At 37.0% G+C, this 19435-nt stretch overlaps 1 protein-coding gene across 1 annotated transcript in view; it reads right to left on the reverse strand.

Moving 5' to 3' along the window:
* Positions 1-19435, reverse strand: part of LOC102696502 (mitochondrial calcium uniporter dominant negative subunit beta) — a 63941-nt gene that overhangs the window by 2273 nt on the left and 42233 nt on the right. Inside the window, exons 2-6 of the mRNA XM_015345169.2 lie at positions 11727-11799; positions 10317-10487; positions 9643-9747; positions 7005-7165; positions 449-652 (exon numbers count right to left, since the gene is read on the reverse strand). Of these exons, the coding sequence (XP_015200655.1) occupies positions 449-652; positions 7005-7165; positions 9643-9747; positions 10317-10487; positions 11727-11799 (714 nt within the window). The remainder of the gene's footprint in view (positions 1-448; positions 653-7004; positions 7166-9642; positions 9748-10316; positions 10488-11726; positions 11800-19435) is intronic.

Here is a 19435-nt window from a genome sequence, read left to right on the forward strand (position 1 = left end):
TTTTAAGTCTTCCTGTAGCTGGGATTTATACATCTCAAATTTAAGAATATTTTAAAGTTACAAATATTTCCGTCAGTAGAGCTGACATCTTTGTCCAAAGAATGTGCATTGTTATTGCGTTTGACTGATGCAATAACAGTATCTGAGCAATATATGTAGTCTCGGTGCATGTTTTTAGCTGTAAATAAAGAGCACCCATTGTCTTAATAACTGGGCTGATCTGACCAGAGTCTACAATATATTGTCAAAATCATATCAGCCTGCCTAGATGCAGTATACAGTATGGGTTCCCACAAACAGCTAGGGTACTTATGAATGTACTTTGAGTATTGCACCACCAGAACTGTTGAATACTGGAAAGAATAACCATAGTTGTATGGGCTATTTTCTAATTACAGCACATGGCACATTAGAGTTTACATTGCTGGAGAGAAAGGAGTTCCTTTACCTGCTTTGTCAGGATGAAGTAGGCCAGGGCTCCCATGCTAGTGGAATATGTGATGAAGTAAGTGACGGGCTCCATGATGTCCCAAGAGTACACCCACCATGTGAGCCAGGCCAGAGCGCCCCCCTGGGCTGACAGCAGGGCTATTCCAACCCACATCAGCGTGCTTGACCTGAACTCTGCTTTCCTCACTACCTGGGACTTCACCTGGATTGAAGAAATGGACATCCCCATGGGTAACTGGAGCTACTCTCAGCACCTCAACAAAGTTTCAGGCACGTGCCTTTGTCTTTGTTTTCATTCAATTATTTGAAAGGTTTTGTGTAACCCATCTTGGCTTACAGTTTCGAACCTGGTGCGACACCGATACTGGTTTAAAGATTTTATGCCAGCCTTGTTTATATTAGAAATCTAAATATGCTAGTGTCAAGGAGTTATCAGCACACTACATTTCTGAAGATAATGTTTATTTTTTCATAATACTTTTGTGATGGTGAAGCTGTCCATAGGGTTAATATCTCTGTTGATTTTGATTACTGGAATCAATAGTCTTCTCTGCTTTAATCTAAAAAAGATTTAGTTCTTTTAGTTTGTCACAGTAGGATTTTCCACTGAGCCTAGAAGTAAATGTGCCTGGACAGATTCCAGAGCAACAATATCTTATTTGTAGTAAGGTAATCAATACCATACACAACATGTTAAATAAGGTTTAACAAAGCATTTTGCAATTTTACCACCACATCACTTGAAATAGTTTTTAGGCTTTTGCCTACCTTTGTATAGTTTAACATTCTCTTTGACTTTTTATTGCTTCCTCTCATTACAATGTATTTATTTATATTTAGATCCATCAAAATAAACCTAAGTCTTCTTCATGGGCAGCCTTTCTCAAAAATGTTCCTAAAATATTAATATACCATATCATCATACAGTATACAGATGCAGCCATTCAAAGTTCGTGGTACAAACCCATACCGCATGCAACCAAGCGTGCCACCGTGCCGTACCACGGTATGTGATTGGCTGGCCAAAATGACCGACAGGGACACTCATGGTGCATTGGTCGGTAGTGAAAAGATTTAGTCATTTAATCTCTTTACTGTGCACATTTAAATCCGCTTAGTATTGAATATTTATATGGAATTTTACAACTAAAGGGAAATTTTAGTAGCTATGCATAAAAAGAATAGGAGCATAACGCATCTAAAGGTCATAAACGATATTAATTTAGGAACATAAACATTATGTAAACTGTATATTGCTGGTCTTGGTAGTTTTAAGAAAAAATACACACCAGTATTCAATTTCTCCCTAAACATCTTAAGCATCAAAGTCTTACATGTGGTTATTTTGGAAACGTTTTAACGTGCTCCTTCTGACCATATTACTGTACGTTTATACAGTATACTTTGTGAACAGTGATCGTTTTAACCTTTTCTGTGAAAACGCTCGCTATTGGAGTAAACAAAAGCATACTTTTAGAATTGGATTAATAGGGAATATAATATGGATTCGATAGATTCAAATTAACATTTCTTTGAAAAACTAAAATAGCAAATATTATAGGCACTATATGTATATTTCTAAATATCACAACATGTTCGAAGCTAAGTCATTTATTAATAACAAAGAATAATTTCAAACTGCTACTGACATTATTACTGACAAATATTATCGACACTATATTGAATTTGTTTATCTTTCTAAATATCACAAAACATTCAAAGTTAAGTGATTGCAATTTTCCATGAATATTTGCGCTCGTTATCACAGTAAAAGAAACTCATACTTTTCAGAATGTAATTATTTTGGAAACGTTTTTACGTGCTCCTTCTGACCATACTGTTTATATACTTTGTGAGAAAAGTGATATTTTAACCTTTTCTGCTAATATGTTCGCTATTGGAGTAAACAAAAGCATACTTAAAGAATTTGATTAATAGGGAATATAATATGGAATCGCATTATCTAAAGAGCATGCTTGCCAGCGCGGTATTCACCGCATTTCCCCTCTGAATAGCTACTAAATAGGCAGTGAAAACATTTGTCTGTCTGTCCGTGGGGGGAAGGGGGACTGTCTTTCATTGGAAGGTACTGTATGCCTGTTCTACTCTGACAATGTAGGGGGGAGGAAAAGTGCCCGTGGTCTTTTCACTGATAAACTTGTGTTAAAAAAAAACTACAGAATGCTTAAGAGTTGTTAAACCGGTTTTTATTTATTTTTCGGCTAGAGCAATTCACAATTCACACTCAACCACATCATAGATCACAGATCAGTCCCAGTGTATGAGATATTGCTGTTTGATCTATGCTTGATCTGAGCTTTAATAGATTGCTTTTCTCTATTAATATAACTATCAAGCGGTATTAAATGCAACTTTTTTTGTATAGATTTATTTACTTATATCTAAAAATTATTTAAAAATAAAAAACGATTACAATTGTGCCTGTAGCATTTTCATGAAACCTCCTAGAGTTACAAAAACATTTGCTGCGTGTACAAAGTACATTGTGACTGTTTTCAGTCTTCACCATGTCGTTTTTAAGCCATTTAAAAAAAAATGCTTTTCCGTTTTAATTAATCCAAACATTTCTGGCTCCAGTATGCCAAACAACATGGTCTTTAACATCATCCCTGAAGGAACTGTGAGATAGTTTTTAACTGCACTGCATTGGGGAGAATCAGTATACCTTCTGGGAAATATATTTTTCCTGCATCAAAGTTTAACTCATTTAGAGCACACACACACACACACACACACACACACACGGGCCAGTTTTCCCATAAGCCAATTAACCTACCAGTATGTTTTGGAGTGTGAGAAGGAATCTTATCACACATGAGGAGAAAAACCACAGAACCCAGAAAGAACATGCACACTCCACACACACAAGATGGCAGGAATTGAACCTAGGGCCCCAGTGCTGCAAGATAGCAATGCTAACAATTTCACCACCATTAGAAATGGATGGATCTCTTATCTTTCTAGTTCAGAGGTTTGAGTGCATAATTTAATTATGAAAGCCACTGAGACATCTGGTACTACTGTTGTATTTATGAAAAAAAAAAAAACATACAAAAAGCATACTAACAACTGTGCCATCCGATTCCTTAGTTAATATATTTTATTTTTATAAACAGTTAACATTGTTAGGAAAATATTATGAAAGATATTTTCCCCTATTTTTTCTTTAGTTGTGTACTTAACTTATTTTCTGATAGATTTAAGATGTGGGGAAAAGTGCAACAATGTATTACAATGCTAAATTTAATATTATTGATTACTAATAGTTTATGCTAACACCTAACTTTCTTAATTAGATGTATTTAAAACAATGAACTAAGTGTAACAGCATTCAGAAATACAATCGAGAATAGTTTTGTGGTGTATGTATAGATTAAAGTTTTCTAAAATGTATAAGAAAATTAAAGACGATTAAAATCTGTAATCTTTCCACCTGGAATGTCATTAGAAAGTACAATAGAAGTTCCTGTTTGGTCTAACAATGGTATCAAAACCGAAAGGTGAGAAACCTGTGCTTAATGAAAACCAAGGGACTTGGAAGTCAAAGAAAATGAGTTGCGTTTAATTTTAAACACTAAGTTATGAATGCAGACGCAATTGGTGCTTTACGGCCATTGTGCAATACTGAGCTCCGCGCTTCCTCCCTCTCTCGGTCCTGCCTCCCCCTCTGACACAGCGCAGTGGGCGGCACGCTGTTTTCAGAGCCTCTGATTGGGGAAAAAAAACCTGCTGATCTGTTCTACATACCAGGAAGACAACAGAATATGATTTTTTTCTATTCGAAACATGTGTTGTTTTTATGAAATTCGTGTATTTTAAACATTTAATTAAGAAGTAAAAACCTTACAGCATACACAGAGATTCTAAGCTGATCACGAGAAAGAAAAATCACCCTTTTTCGCGCATAAAAAGTGGTTATTAACTATTGAAACCCATTTTTATAGCTTTTAAAGTCGTGCAATGTCGAAGCAGGGACACATCATTATATCTCATTCTGGATTTATTTAAGAATTAAAAAAACGTTTGCCCAGCCTAATTTTAAAAGACCTCTACCTGTGAAACTTTTCGCAGCCTGTACATAAAACTATATGGAACAAGTAATAGGTTTATTCCATGCTGAAAAAAAGAAGAAAGAAAACGTGTGTTTTCTTTCTTCTTTTTTTCAGCATGGAATAAACCTATTACTTGTTCCTTTACAGCCTACGCATGCTGACGCAGCTACCTACCTGAACTACTACATAAAACTATATACACAATACTGCTGACAGCAGGAAAATTCCTATTCTTTAATCAGCAGCTTATTAAAAACAGCACCCATAGTGTTCAAATCGATTTTTTTACACAGAAGACTGACACAGCTCTGCGTTATGAATCTGTTTTTCTAAGAAAACATTTGACAGTCTGTCCGTAGGGGGGAAGGTGGACTGTCTCTCACTGGAAGACTTGCCCTACTCTACTTTGAAAATGAAGAAGCTGAGAAAATACCTGTGAAACCGGTTTGTTTACAAACAATGTAGACACAGAGACTCAGACTTTGTGGAGAGAGAGAGAGAGAGAGAGAGCGGGCCCCAGCCAGGCGCTCCTTGGCCGCAGCGCCAGGCAAATACGAACATTAATGTAGGGCTTTCGGGCTGATGCGGGTTTGCGCCCTACACCTGGCGGTACCGCTGTCACTTAAGCCATCACGCCACCGATGCAGTCACGTGACAAGCACTGAAACAGCAATACACATACAGTATCAATGGAAAGTCTTATACTACTGTTTGTGCAACAGTACATGAATATAATTACATCGTAATTAATTTATTTAGATACTCGATTCCATATTATATTCTCTATTAATCCAATTCTAAAAGTATGCTTTTGTTTACTCCAATAACGAGCGTATTCGCAGAAATGGTTAAAATGATCAATTTTCACAATGTATATAAACGTACAGTAATATGGTCAGAAGGAGCACGTAAAAATGTTTCTGAAATAACCACATTTAAGACTTTGATGCTTAAAATGTTTAGGTAGAAATGGAATACTGGTGTGTATTTTTTCTTTAAACTACCAAGACCAGCCATATACAGTACAGTTTACGTAATATGTTTATGTTCTTAAATTAATATCATTTATGAGCATGTGAAAGGCATGGTGAATCAGAGATTCTCAAGACTTACTTTGTATGATTGGAAACGAATATGTGATCGGATCAACAAAATGCTGTGGTGTTACTTTTTGTCAATGAAAAAATAAAGTATTTTCGTTTATAAAGACGATTACAAAGAATGTGGACCAGGGTAATACTTTGAGTTTACAGCTTGTCCAAGGTCATTCATTATTAATACTATTAGAAATATCTTCGATAAAGACTTTGATGCATAAAACATTTCTGCATAATTAAAATATTAAGGTGCTAGGTTGTGTACTTTTGTCCAACTGAGCAATCTTGCTTTCATAAAATATACCAACTTTTTAATGTATAATAATTAACATTCTCTAATACACAGTTTAAATTTAAAAGTCTAACGAGTAAACAACTTAAATTATTAATTGAATAAAGCTTGTCCCTCAGCAGTGATCGTGATTCGAAACGGGGCGTTTTCTGGTGACAGCTCAAATGCTGTACATGAGAGGTTAAGCTTTATTATCTCCACCTGGTGGTTTTACAAGGTGCTTCCGGATACCATTAATATAATCTCATTTGAATATGGCAAAGCACAGTATGACATGATGCGTTTAGATGCAACATGCCCAACCCTTTGTACCGCAGCGTACTCCGCTCCTTTTGAATAGCTGCATCTGCATGCTCCTTTTGTTTGTACTACTACAACCGATCTATATTCCTCCCCCCCTCCCCCAATGATGTTCAAATTTGACCATTTTCTCATGATTTGATGCAATATATGGTGTGTATACTGTATAAGAAGAGTACATTCAGTAGGTGTCAATCCTGACTATGTACCGTGTGTTATGGTAAAATATTTGTTAACAGTACATTTAATTGTAGCTTGTAGTAAATACAGGGGAAAGGTCAGATTGAAAATCAGAAATGTCTGCCACTGCACAAACAGATGCTTTAATAAGGGTATAATTAAAACTGTACACTTTTCTAAGCAAAGAAGGTTATTTTTGTTTACTGTCTCGGTTTCCTCTGCCTGTGAGTGAGATGTATGAATATGGGTGTGTTTTTGTTTTAATATTCACAAAAATATCTATGCATGTCATTCATCGGTGGAAGGGGAGTGAACACGTTTGCAAAGCACGGTGTATAAAACATATTAAAATACATTATGCATATCATACTTTACCGCTAGTAAAACACGCATGCTGTCTAATTTTAACTGCGCATTTCGCTCTGTAAAAAATAAAAGACAAAGGCTGTATAGACACTTCAAAAAATAAAACATACTGTGCTATTAATTAAAGTCTACTTTTACCACCCTGTACCTTGTCTATTCTGTTCCCACTGCAGCCTTTCCCCACAGCAGAATTTTTTATTTTTTTATTTTTTGCTAAAACATGTCAGGTAGAAGCAGTCACTGTACCTTCTCCAGAGGAGTGAGCTCTTCTTTCAGTCCATCCAGTTTTTCCAGAAGCTCCTTCTCCTTCAGCAGGTGGTGTTCTGAGAGGTGAAGGGCAATGTGAAGCCTGTGGACAAGGGTCTTCATATCCTCTAGCTGTGTCAGCTGCTCACTGGATACCTTTCCTGCACAGCAAAACACATTGTCCCATATTAGCAGGACACTTGCAAAGCTATTCAGCTGCACAACAGGCTTTCCAATTTCTGTATGTGACTTATATAATAATAATAATAATAATAATAATAATAATAATAATAATAATAATAATAATAATAAATCCTTTCACTTATATAGTGCTTTTCTGGACACTCCATTCAAAGCTCTTGGTTATGGGGACTCCCCTCCACCACCACCAATGTGCAGCACCCATCTGGATGATGCAACGGCAGCCATAGTGGGCCAGAACACTTACCACACATCAGCTATTAGTGAGGAGGAGAACAGAGTGATGCAGCCAGTTCATAAATGGGGATTATAAGGAGGCTGTGACTGCTAAAAGCCACTGGGAAATTTGGTAATGACACCATAACACCCCTTTTCTTGTCAAAAACGTCCAGGGATTTTTAATGACCACAGAGAGACAGGACCTCAGTTTTATGTCTCATCTGAAAGACGGTGCCTTTTTAGAGAATAGTTTCCCTGTCATTATACTGGGGCATTAGGACACACAGACTGCAGAATGAGCACCCCCTACAGTCCCCACTGACACCTCTTCCACCAGCAATCTTAGCTTTCCCAGGAGGTCTCCCATGCAGGTATTATCCAGGCCTCTACATCTGCTGCTCTTCAGTGGGCTGCCAGTTGTGAGTTGCAGGGTGATATAGCCAGCAGCTATATATCTATATACTGTATATGTATATATATACAGGTACATATACATACATATGTAAATATATGTATATATTAAATAAAGCTATATATAACTATGGTTATATATGTAAATATAGGAAGAATACAAAGGTTTTATATAAGTAAAATCACTATTGTATGTATGTTTTAGAAGATTGTTATACATATTTTGGATAGTAATTAAATGTTTTGTTATCATTTTGACATAATTATCCTTCATTGCTGACCAGAATACATATATAATCAGGAAAGAAAAAGAACCCTTGGACTACACTGATGGACGTTGGCGAGTGTAATACAATCTACCAATGAAGCACAACAGCCAGAGTCTAAATGTCGGCTAAATGTGACCAAGGAGTCCAAGCTGGAGTGCCTGATCACTGCAGTGATCCACTTGTAGAGGTTTATGGACAGCAAAACGCTACACTGATCTAATTCCGGGACCTCAAGTACCGTCCATTCCTGTGGGCTCATTCTGACAAGACTACATTCCAACACAACACCACACACTGCTCATGCAACAGTGAGATTCTGGAGATGACAAACTTGAATCCTTTTAAACACCTGTGAGATGAGCAAGGATGGTGTATCCCATCAAGAGACCAGTGAACAGACACATGTTTGTCCACACTATTTAAGAGGAAAGGTACAGAGTTTCAGGAGACTGCATTTGCAGCTGGCAGCAAAGCATGTATTAAAGATTTACAATATACAGCTTGTATTGCTTATGTTTCAGATATACAGTATACACACAGCACTAGTATATTACTTTCACAGTAGGCCCCCTGTTGATTAATGCTGGTGATTACAATTTATCATAATTAATATATATGCTTATAAAACAACATTTGCCTTATTATACCTTTGTGTCGATTATTAGCGATACATTGCTTAGTATATTATCAATTTAAAATATGGAATGGAGATTAATAAGCACTTTTAGCACAACAGCAATATGCTTTATTTGACTGTATGCCACTGTTCTGTAATAAAACGCTGTGAGCACTCGTAAGCTTTTGGTCTTTATTACACTGTACGTCTACCAATTCAGTGTTTTGGCAGGAAGATTTGTGGAGGGTGCAGCTGGGTGGGGGGTCATGGGGGAAATTTACATGCTAGGAAATGTTATGTTTTCAGAATAAAGAAGCACCAAAATATGTTGTGGGTTAGTGAAATTAGTTTTTCCAAACGATGAGGCACATATACTGTAATGTGTAATAGGTTTGTAAGTTTTTTAACTTAAAGTACATTTTTTATAAATATACTGCATGTCACTTGAGGTTCCTCACAGGAAAATGAATCATCCCTGTTCACCACTGCTACCAACTTTTTTTATCCAGTTCACATCCAGTAATTCAAAATGGAAAAGTCTTTCTTTACCAGGGAAAAATTACAACAACAAGAAAAAAGAAATGTTTCTAGAAGTTATAAACTGGAATACAAGGCAGGAAAAGCAATAATGTAGCTTTATCTCAATCCATTCCTCCCAAATATTGAAAACGTATAGAGGGGGTCTTTGAACTGAAACCTGAAGACACAGTACAGCAGTCAGAATCCAAATAGTGTTCTACACTGAACAAATGTAGTCTTATCAGACTGTTCCCAGCAATCGGGACTTTACCAGATATACTAAAATAAAATAAAAAAATATTTTTTTTCCAACTAAGAGGTAGGCAGCATTCATAAAAACATTGAATTTGAGTACATCTATGACGGAAAATAGCTAGATTAAATTAATAAATAATTGTTTTACCTATGTTTGATGAATGCACATCGTAGGTGACATCATTGATAAGGAGCTGGAAGTCTTTGCTTAGGAGATTCTCAATAGACGTAGAAGAGGAAATCTTCATTCCGTCTGTGGACAATAATAGAATTGGTTATTACTGTTCAGTTTAGGGCTTATCATCCCGATTAGATACATTTCACCTCTAGGCTTGACTATATCATCAACAACCTGCTACTACAATTACATTTGGTCACACAAAGCAGTGTGAAGGAAATGAGAATTATAGTCAATTGACTCCATCTATCTAGGGGCAAGCACCAGGTCTAGGAGTGAAAATAGTCTTTACATGAGAAGCCTGGTGAAAGCAAACAATTTTAATTGGCTCTATCCTGAATAGAGAAGAAGAAAAAGATCATACATAATTATACATGAACCCTTAAGTGCATAGAATAAAACAATGTGAAAAACATGTTCTCAATTTCCGATAACTCATCGCATTGTACATTCTGTCTGCTCAAACATTCTCTTTATGCCCACTGATCTATTTTGGGGCTCTTTCCCTGACTCTTATTTCATAAAGACACTTTTGCGGTATATCACACGGAAATGATACTACACTGAAATTTCCCGCAAGTTATTTTGTTGGAGATGGGTATAATGCAAACTGTAATTCTCGTCTGAGCACGGGGGAGTGTTACCTGTACTGAGCACTGAGACAGAGGTCACGCCTTTGTCCTCCCTTTGAATGTCCTGGACGAAGTCCCCCACGGTCATGAGCAGGGGCCGCAGTGTGAAGCGGCATCGCTCTTTCCTGGAAGGGAGGGGGAGAGCCACCACAGGCCGCCCATATCTGTGCTCCACAGTGATGTCTTACAGGCAGAGACAGAGCCCCACATTAGTTATTTCACTCTGCATATACAGTACAGTATGTGAAAGGCGGGTGGCACGGTGGCATGGTGGCACAGTGGTTAGTATTTGTGCCTGGAAGTGCTGAGACCCAGGGTTCAATTCTAGACCTGGAATGGGGTGCCATGTGGAGGTTCCCATGGTATGTTCCCCTCCATGTTCATGTGAGGTTCCTCTGGGTGCTCCGTTTCCTCCCACACTCCAAAGACATACTGGTAGGTTAGGTCTTCTGGGAAAACTGGCCCTGGTGTGTGTGCCCTGTGATGGACTATGTGCAGGTGCCTTTCACCTGTTACTTGACTGGACAGGCTTCAGTTTCCCCCACGTGGCCAGTTTGGAAGAAGTGGTTAGAAAATGGATATATGAATAGCCTCATTCATGTTTTATATGTACTGTATACAGCTAACTACGGCACTTCACCTAAATGCCTCAACATATCAAGCATATGACAAGGTCTACTGTATCTGGGGTGCAATGAAGCTGAAATAGCAGTTAAAGTGTGAAAGGATTTTAATTGAGGAACAGGGAAGAACATTTTTTACCTATGATAGAACGAAAGAATTGAGGACAATTTCAGCCTGAAGCACCTGGTTAATGATTTAACACATGTAATAGGATTCTTAGAGAGGGCAGATAACAGGCTTATTGTTACAGTACATCCCCTAGTGAGTGCTCTGTAATATTCACGGATATGTTGAATTAGAATAACATGACTAAACTAATTGTTCATTGAGCAATTAAAAAAAATAATGCGAAGAAAAAATAAAGAAGTATCTAATTAACTTCTGATTAATTATGAGATAACCCCAAAAATAAATAGAACCTGTCATTTCACAATTGAAATACATAGCTTGAAAACAATAGATTAACACATTCTGACATGATACTGTACATTGTTGTAATGTTCTCTAACACGAGACCTAAATCTGATAATGTCTGCTTCAAAAATCCACACAACACCAGAAATAAATAAAATAATAAATAAAAAGTATTACAGAGGTAGACAGATATATTTACAAAATGTCTGCTTCAGTTGAACAAAAACGTCTTGAAGTTGAGATGCAGTACTTGGACAGTTAAAAAGAAAACAAATTCATGAATATTATTTATGATGAAATATCTGCAGAATCAAGGCGGACGTTCTGTTGGAGCTTCTCATGGCACAAGTTAACACGTTAGTTATAAAAATAAGGTAAACCTACCATTGGAGGGTGCTAGAGTACTGCAGAACACAGCTCTCTGTGTTCCCCACTGGAGCTGTACTTGACGCTGGATCTGAAATACAATGAAAAATTAAGATTGTTAACCTCTCTTAAATCTTAAGGTACTGATACACTTAGTCCTATGGGATCAGCTTTCTTCTTTGGGAACTTTACCGGTGTGAATTACTTTTGTATTTCAAGACATTTCAGCACTTTTTTGTAATTTGAGCACAGTCAGACCAATTGTTAATTGAAGTCACTGTGCAGTGCAAGCTTCAGCAAATCAATAAGCCGAAAAGGCCTTGAGAGGCTTTTATAGATGGAGTCTAAAAGGACATCAAAGAGCCCAGTTAAGTTAGTCTTACAGGTAACCTGTTCCTGAAGCTTTGGGACACTTGGGGGCAGCCCAGTGATCCATTAATCAAGCAATTTATTCAATTAAGAGAACTCTGGTCCTTGACAATTGAAGGGCACTAAATGTTTAATATCAAAGGATTAAGATTGTTAAATGTAACAAATCACGATTAATTGGTGACACTATCATAATTAAAGTGCTCGAAGCCTTTAGACATTGGCAATTCAATTGTTACCAATAAAATCTATAGGACTACAGCTCTCCAGGACTGGGTTTGGAGACAATTGTTGTATAATAATCTATCATCATCTAATATCATCTCCTTTGAGCCATAGAGTTATGATGACTGCCTTCCAGGCAAACAGCAAAGCTTTTTAATGAACTAATTCATTTATTATATTATCTGTATTTTTCTTATGATTCCACTGTTTCTCTTATGATGGTAATAATTTCAACTAATGATGAAATTAAATCTTAGATTGCATATCAGTAATGAGCATTTCAGCCCAGGACATTGCTAATTCAAGCAATTGCATAGGGCAAATATCTACTTAAACAGTACTAAACAAATTAACTGGCTTGCAGCTTTGGAAGTATCCTACATAGTTCCGCAACCTGTGACTTGATCAGGATTTGAATAGTATTATAACTGTTGTGGCAGTATACAGTATAAGAATAACAGTAATATCTATTCCTTTGCAGGCTTTTTTATCTGTAACAACTTATAGGGAGAAGAGAGTGAACTTCATTCTGACGAGCAGAGCAGAGTGCAGAGCCACTTGATTGTTTCATACAGTATGTAGGAGAGAACACAAGTCAGTTTAGAGACAGATAAGTCAATGAAAGATTCAGGGTTTGTGCTATCTGTATCAGTCTTTAGTCACAAGATGTCAGCACAACATCTCTAAAAGGAAACCAGAAAAGTTACAAATTTAGTATGACAGATTTCATTAGTATTTGTACTGAATATTGTCTATGGATAGATCTACAGAACTTGGACTTCGGAAGATGATTATGTAAATTGTTTTTAACCTTTCATATGTTCCAACTACACAAAATTACATTAGCCTAATCGCTGGAGGTCAGGAACAAAGGACGTCCTAATCCATTTAGCAGGCAAAATATTACTCAGAAGATTCCACACACTAATTTAAATACCCTCATGGAGTGCAGGAGTCACTACTGTGAGCTGAGACATAAAGAAACAATGGTTGATTTCATACTGAAAAGGTAAAAAGAATAAAAATAAAGTACTCAATAAGCCCCAGTGGGAGTTATATCTTATTTCACAAGATTTCTGACAAAATATAATGGCCCTTGGTAGTCACAGTATCCATGGACAAAATGTGTATGTCTGCAGAATTGCTTGATGTTATCTATTGCTCTCTCAAACACAGCAGTTTATGTGAACATAAACTGCGGTGAGAAGTAATCTTTGAATCATTCCAGCTCTGTAGTCAGAAAACCTGCTGAAGAATCTTGTTCTCTCTCACAGCTTCTGCTGACTGCAGTAAACCTCCTCATTTCTCCCCGTCTGTCAGCTGTCAACTAGTCCTGAAGAAACTCCAGCATAAGTGCACAAGACTGAAATGCATTTAATCAATATTAAATTAACTTGTTGGACAAAGCCAATATTCTTACATGTACCCAAAAAAAGCACTAGAATATATGCCCCAAAAAGTCATTTTATACCATAAATCTTGGTATTTTTGTGTTGCTTCTTCATTGTACAAATGGACTTGTGAACACATATTGACAGAAGTGCTTTGTTTGTAGAGACACACGGTTATTAAATATTGTGCAAAATAGCTAAAAGGCAAACCTTTTTGCTTAATACGATTTCAGGCAATATACTGGCTACAATACTTGTGTGTAGTATTTTACGAGAGGAAAATCAATCTCAAATCCATGACAAGGAAAGAGATCTGTGACTGTCTACTATTCACAGTATCCTGACACTTCATTAACATCTGTAGGATGAAAAGTGTTACATCAGTGTAATTAACAAGGACTTTCATCACTTCTTCTCCATATTCTGAGTGTTTTGTTCATTTGACTCACTTTTGAAGAATAAGTCTGGGGTTCTGTTCACTTTCTGAGTGAACGAACATTTACTTTAGCATATACATTATCTGAAACCGGGAATAAAATAAACCAAGATAAACGGCTTATGAAATGAGTTTTTTTAATCGCATTTCAAACCTCTATTCTTAATATTCCGTCACTTTCCGACTTTGCAGAAATACTCTGGCCTAGAGTATTGATGCTGATATTAGAAGACATTACCACCTTGGCTAATGGAATTGCCTGCACAATACCCATTCGGTGTTCCTATCAGTCATGTCACAAATTTGTCTTTCCCAGTTTGAACGTACTGTACAGTGTATGTGTCATTAGTCATGAAACAGTGAAGATTCCATTTAAGTTTAATTTATATTCTGTATGTTTCCTGCAAAATATATTTATGAAATAGGTGGCACAGTGCCTAGCATTGCTGCCTTGCAGTGCTGGGGCCCTGGGTTCAGTGCAGAACCTAGGGCACTATATGTGGAGTTTGTATGTTCATGTGAGTTTCCTCTGGTTTACTCCCACAGTCCAAAGACATACTGGAAGGTTAATTGGGTTCTGGGAAAGTTGCCTCTAGATGCAAGTGTGTGCCCTGTGATGGACTAGCGTCCCGTTCTGGGCGTACCCTGCCTTGTGCCCGTTGCTTGCCACGATAAGACCCAGATTCTCCACAACCCTGAATTGGAAGAAGTGGTTAAAAAATGAATGGATATATAATATATACAGTATGTTTATTGTAGATAATACTGTATGCTAAATCAGGAGGCACCACATGACTGTAAATGCTTTTGCCCACTGGAATTAAAGTTTAAATCTATTTTCTTACTGTAATTCTGCCTTCTATTTAATTTTCTGTCAGGAACAAACAGTAATTTTGAAAAACCAAATCCTGTCTTCATGCAAGACGAAGCATGTTGACATAACTTACTGCACAAACAATACAGTAGTGCTAGAGTGGAGAGATCAATTAAGGCTTGTCAGCATTAAGTTAAAAAACAGTTCCAGCTATCCATGCCCATGCAAACCTAAGCCAGTGACTCACTCTTAAGTGCTGCATAATGGCTCCTTGTAGATTTAGTTTGGCTAAAAAATCCCACAATGAGACTCGAAGCATGTGGATCAAAATCTCTAGGCAGCAAGAAACAGTTATTGCTGGCATAACTGGAATAGCAGATGCAGTAACAGGAATACCACAGCAGTTCATGTTGTATCTCTACTTCCCACTTCCTCCATAAACATCCCACAGCTTCCCGTTGGAACATCCCCTGACAGGTGCACAAGACCAGATTTGAAAACCAGTCTAACTAAAATAAAGGTTGATTATTAACTTCAGCTGACCATTACAGAACATACTTGAAAGTACTTATATACAGTACTGTAAGTAGTGCCCATTAGAAGACGTGAAAACTACTATGGACACAAAACCCAATCCCATTGATCTGGCAGTGCACTGTTGTCGAGGTTATCCTCAATGTCCCCTTTATCTATGTGTAGCAGGTGTCACTGATCTTCAGTGTACAGTTTGTATACAAGATATTTGTTTCAATAGGTCAGTTAACTTATAAACCATACAAATTATGAGGTAAATTGATTTATAAATTACAGTGTATGTAAAAGATTGGGTACCCCTGGTCAAACTGCATGTCTCACAGAATCTCTAAGCAAAAAGAAGTTAACACAACCTCTGCAGGGCACAAACTTAAACATGACATATTTCTGCACATTTGAATGCACAATTACGGTTTTAATTTGCTGAATTTAACAGATTGGAAAAAAATAAAACAGTGAATGTGGCATATGCAAAACCCACAATCCAGAATCCAGAAGTCCAGTGGATTCATTAGTACTTTTTTAAGACCTCAAAACTTCATTGACTCATTAGGCTTTAAATTAAGCCAGGTGAAGACTATTCAGAGCTGAATAAATACTCTGATTCTCCCAACCTCTCAGGATGCTGTTCCTGCTCTCAACAAACATGGGCCTCTTAAGCCACTGAGGACTTGAACAAAGCAAGGGGAGACTATAAAAAAAGATATCTAAATGTTTCCAGCTTGGACTTTTCACTGTCAGAAACATCATTAAGAAATTAAAGTTAAGGGGAACTGTTGAAGTCAAAGCAAGATCTGGAAGACCCAGAAATATGTGTGATAGAACTGCTCGTAACTGGTAAACTGGTCAGGTATGCAAAGCAGAACCCACATATCACACAAGGGACCTGCAGAAAAGTATAGCCGACAGCGGAGTAATGGTCCACAAGTCCACAGTGCAGCGTTGCTCACACAAAAATGATCTAGTCTCCACATAGAATCATTGTTCCTGCTATTAGTCTAGCCCTTTGCCATTTTGATTTCTTCACTTTTCCAATAAAATCAGAAACCTTTGTTTGCTCCCTCATGCTTTCTTTCTTTTCCCATCATGTTTCTAATAAACTTTCATATTTCTGAAACACTGCCTTGCAGTGATTGTACAGATTGATCTAATGACATTAAACTTCAATAGCCATGTAACTTTAAGGAGTTTTGCATATTGCCCTTTCTCATTAGGGAAACCATACACCAACTGTGGAAAATGTTCTGACAATTTAACACTTGAAAAAACCATTGCTTGAAATTTTCTTTAAAATCAGGAAAAGGAGATGAGCAGAGCAGACTATATTCGCGAGAGGATTAGAGAAGGTGCTGCGTTAATATTTCTGCTACCCTATAAGGACCAGATAAACAACAGCTTTATTGTTTCTTGCCTTTTGTAGTTCCAGTCAAACATGTGCAAATGAGATTCATCATCCCTTGCAAATATCCTTTCAACAGCCACAGGCAAGAGGCTGTAAGTACACATCCTGCCCTTCACACCTCGGTAATACTGTACACTCAGGTTATGCAGAGTAGAGACATCCACAGATCATATCATCTTCTTTGTAGGATACAGAGGGGTCATATAATTTTGCAAAACACCTTCAAAACAGGGTCAATACTGGAGTGCAGTTTAAATAATATTCAATCAAAGGAACAAGTAATAGGTTTATTCCATGCTGAAAAAAAGAAGAAAGAGAACACAACGTTTCGGCCGTGGAGCCTTCTTCAGGTCTCACACCTGAAGAAGGCTCCACGGCCGAAACGTTGTGTTCTCTTTCTTCTTTTTTTCAGCATGGAATAAACCTATTACTTGTTCCTTTGCAGCCTACGCATGCTGACGCAGCTACCCACCTGAAATATTCAAGCAGCCTTCAAGAGCACTGTAATACCACTTTTTTCTGTTGTTTTATACAATATGGAAAGATTCCACAGTAGGCACAGAAAGGTTATTATAGTAGTGATAAGGAAACGCAAATATGAAAATAAGGCCACTTTATGGCCAAAAATAAAATATGTACAGTAGCCAATTTGGCTAATACTAAGATTAAATAATCAGCCACTAAATACTCATTATTTCAATATATTTGCTTGTTTAGTTATTTTAAAGACCCTGAACTCTTTGGAGATGAGGTCACTGCTTTACAGTAGAAGAAAGGTCCCATGAAGGATTTGCTTAAGCAATTTCAAATAAAGAACGTCTCTTTACTAAAACTACAGATTCTCTTGAAACTTGTGAGATTTGATGCAGATACATTATTAAGTAGATGTTCAACCCGTTCAACTTCTTGCTGGTGTTTTTTTATGCACCTTGTTTAGCATTCACTGTTACTAAATTAAGGTAGTAACAGTGAAATGTGATGTGAAATGTGCAAAACGCATTTCACATCAAAACAATGTTATAGCTCAGGAACAAATTAGACCTCTTCATCAAGGCACACAGTTACCTTTTCACCACACTATGACATTCCCAGATGGTTTATTTGTAATTAAAATTTATTTCCCAAACTGTCAGCTGTCCCAGTAATTTACTACCTTTTTTTACAATATGCATAACAAGCAGTCAAGAACATGTCACAGTCTAATAGAAAATCTTACAACTATCATAGTGTCATTATACTGTATACATCATCAGAGAAGGTCACTTAGGCAATTCATTAAATCTGAAATTTGATTGAAAGTTCATGTGACAAGATTATATTGTAACTGTTTAATTTTATCATTTGCATTTTTAAATTGTTTTCCCTTAAAGTCTGTCTTTGTATTCACTCTGTTCACTCTCTATGACTGTTTCCATTTGAAACACCACTTCATATAGGCATACAAGTGCACAAACATTACTAGATGATGTGAAAAATATGTTTTTGGACTAAACTACGTACTCTGTCATTACAACACCTAAACCAACTTTGTGCACGTAAGGATAGGAAACTGATCCACTGTAGACTATATTAGCAAAGTTTAATGTTCAGACACAAGACACATACAGTACCTTAATTACTAATGTACATATTTCATACATATAACTTAATCAACAAACACTTATTAAATGTTTGCCTTGAGTATATGATAATCTTGCTGCAGTTGTCTGTTCCTAAAATGGCTGAGACAGCAGATATCCACCTGCTTGGCAGTTGAATATTCTATTTAGAATTTGATAAACCCCATGCAAAAAAAGTCCTAGGTTAAAGCTTATCAAGTATAAAAAGGACAGGACAAACACCAGTGAAATCCTTGTTCATTTCTGATCTAACTGGCACCACTGTCCGAAAGTTCATCTCACTTCTGAATACTCAGCTGTTTAGCATTGGGTCCCTCCCTCCCCCAAAATTTGTGTTCATTTTAACATAATTATCTTCTTAACTAAAGATTGATGAAGCACTGCCCACATATCCCCTGTAGTGATGTGTTTTTGGAGCTGTCCAGCAATGGTGATGACTTCCAAGAATTAAATCCTTGGATCACCAAGCTACAGTACAAACAAAGCAGATAAGCTAGATAAGGCTGAACAACCTCTTCTCATTTTCTTATGTTCTTTCATATCCATCAAGTTATGAATTTAGAACTTGCCAATGTACAGGTAATTGACAAGAAACTGAAACACCTGGGTAAATGAGGGACATCAAGCATGTGGATAGCACGAGCTACCACACAATCCAGCATATTGAGGATCATATCTAAAAAAAGCTATACAGGCCTGATTGCCTATAATTATAGCTAGCATGGCTGCCAGAGGAGACCTCAATGTGTCTGAAAGAGGGGTGATTTTAGAAGCAGGAGCTTCATTGACCAAAACATTGGCTGAGTGACTTCAGCCTTGACCACGATATTTCATATTAATGGCGATTAATGGTAAAGACATCATCAGCAAGGAATGGAAATGCACCTTCCAGCAGTGTGATATCTGTGCATTAGCTCAAAGTTCAAAGCAAAACAGG

This window comes from Lepisosteus oculatus, chromosome 1, assembly GCF_040954835.1.
Source record: "Lepisosteus oculatus isolate fLepOcu1 chromosome 1, fLepOcu1.hap2, whole genome shotgun sequence".
Lineage (NCBI taxonomy): Eukaryota > Metazoa > Chordata > Actinopteri > Semionotiformes > Lepisosteidae > Lepisosteus > Lepisosteus oculatus.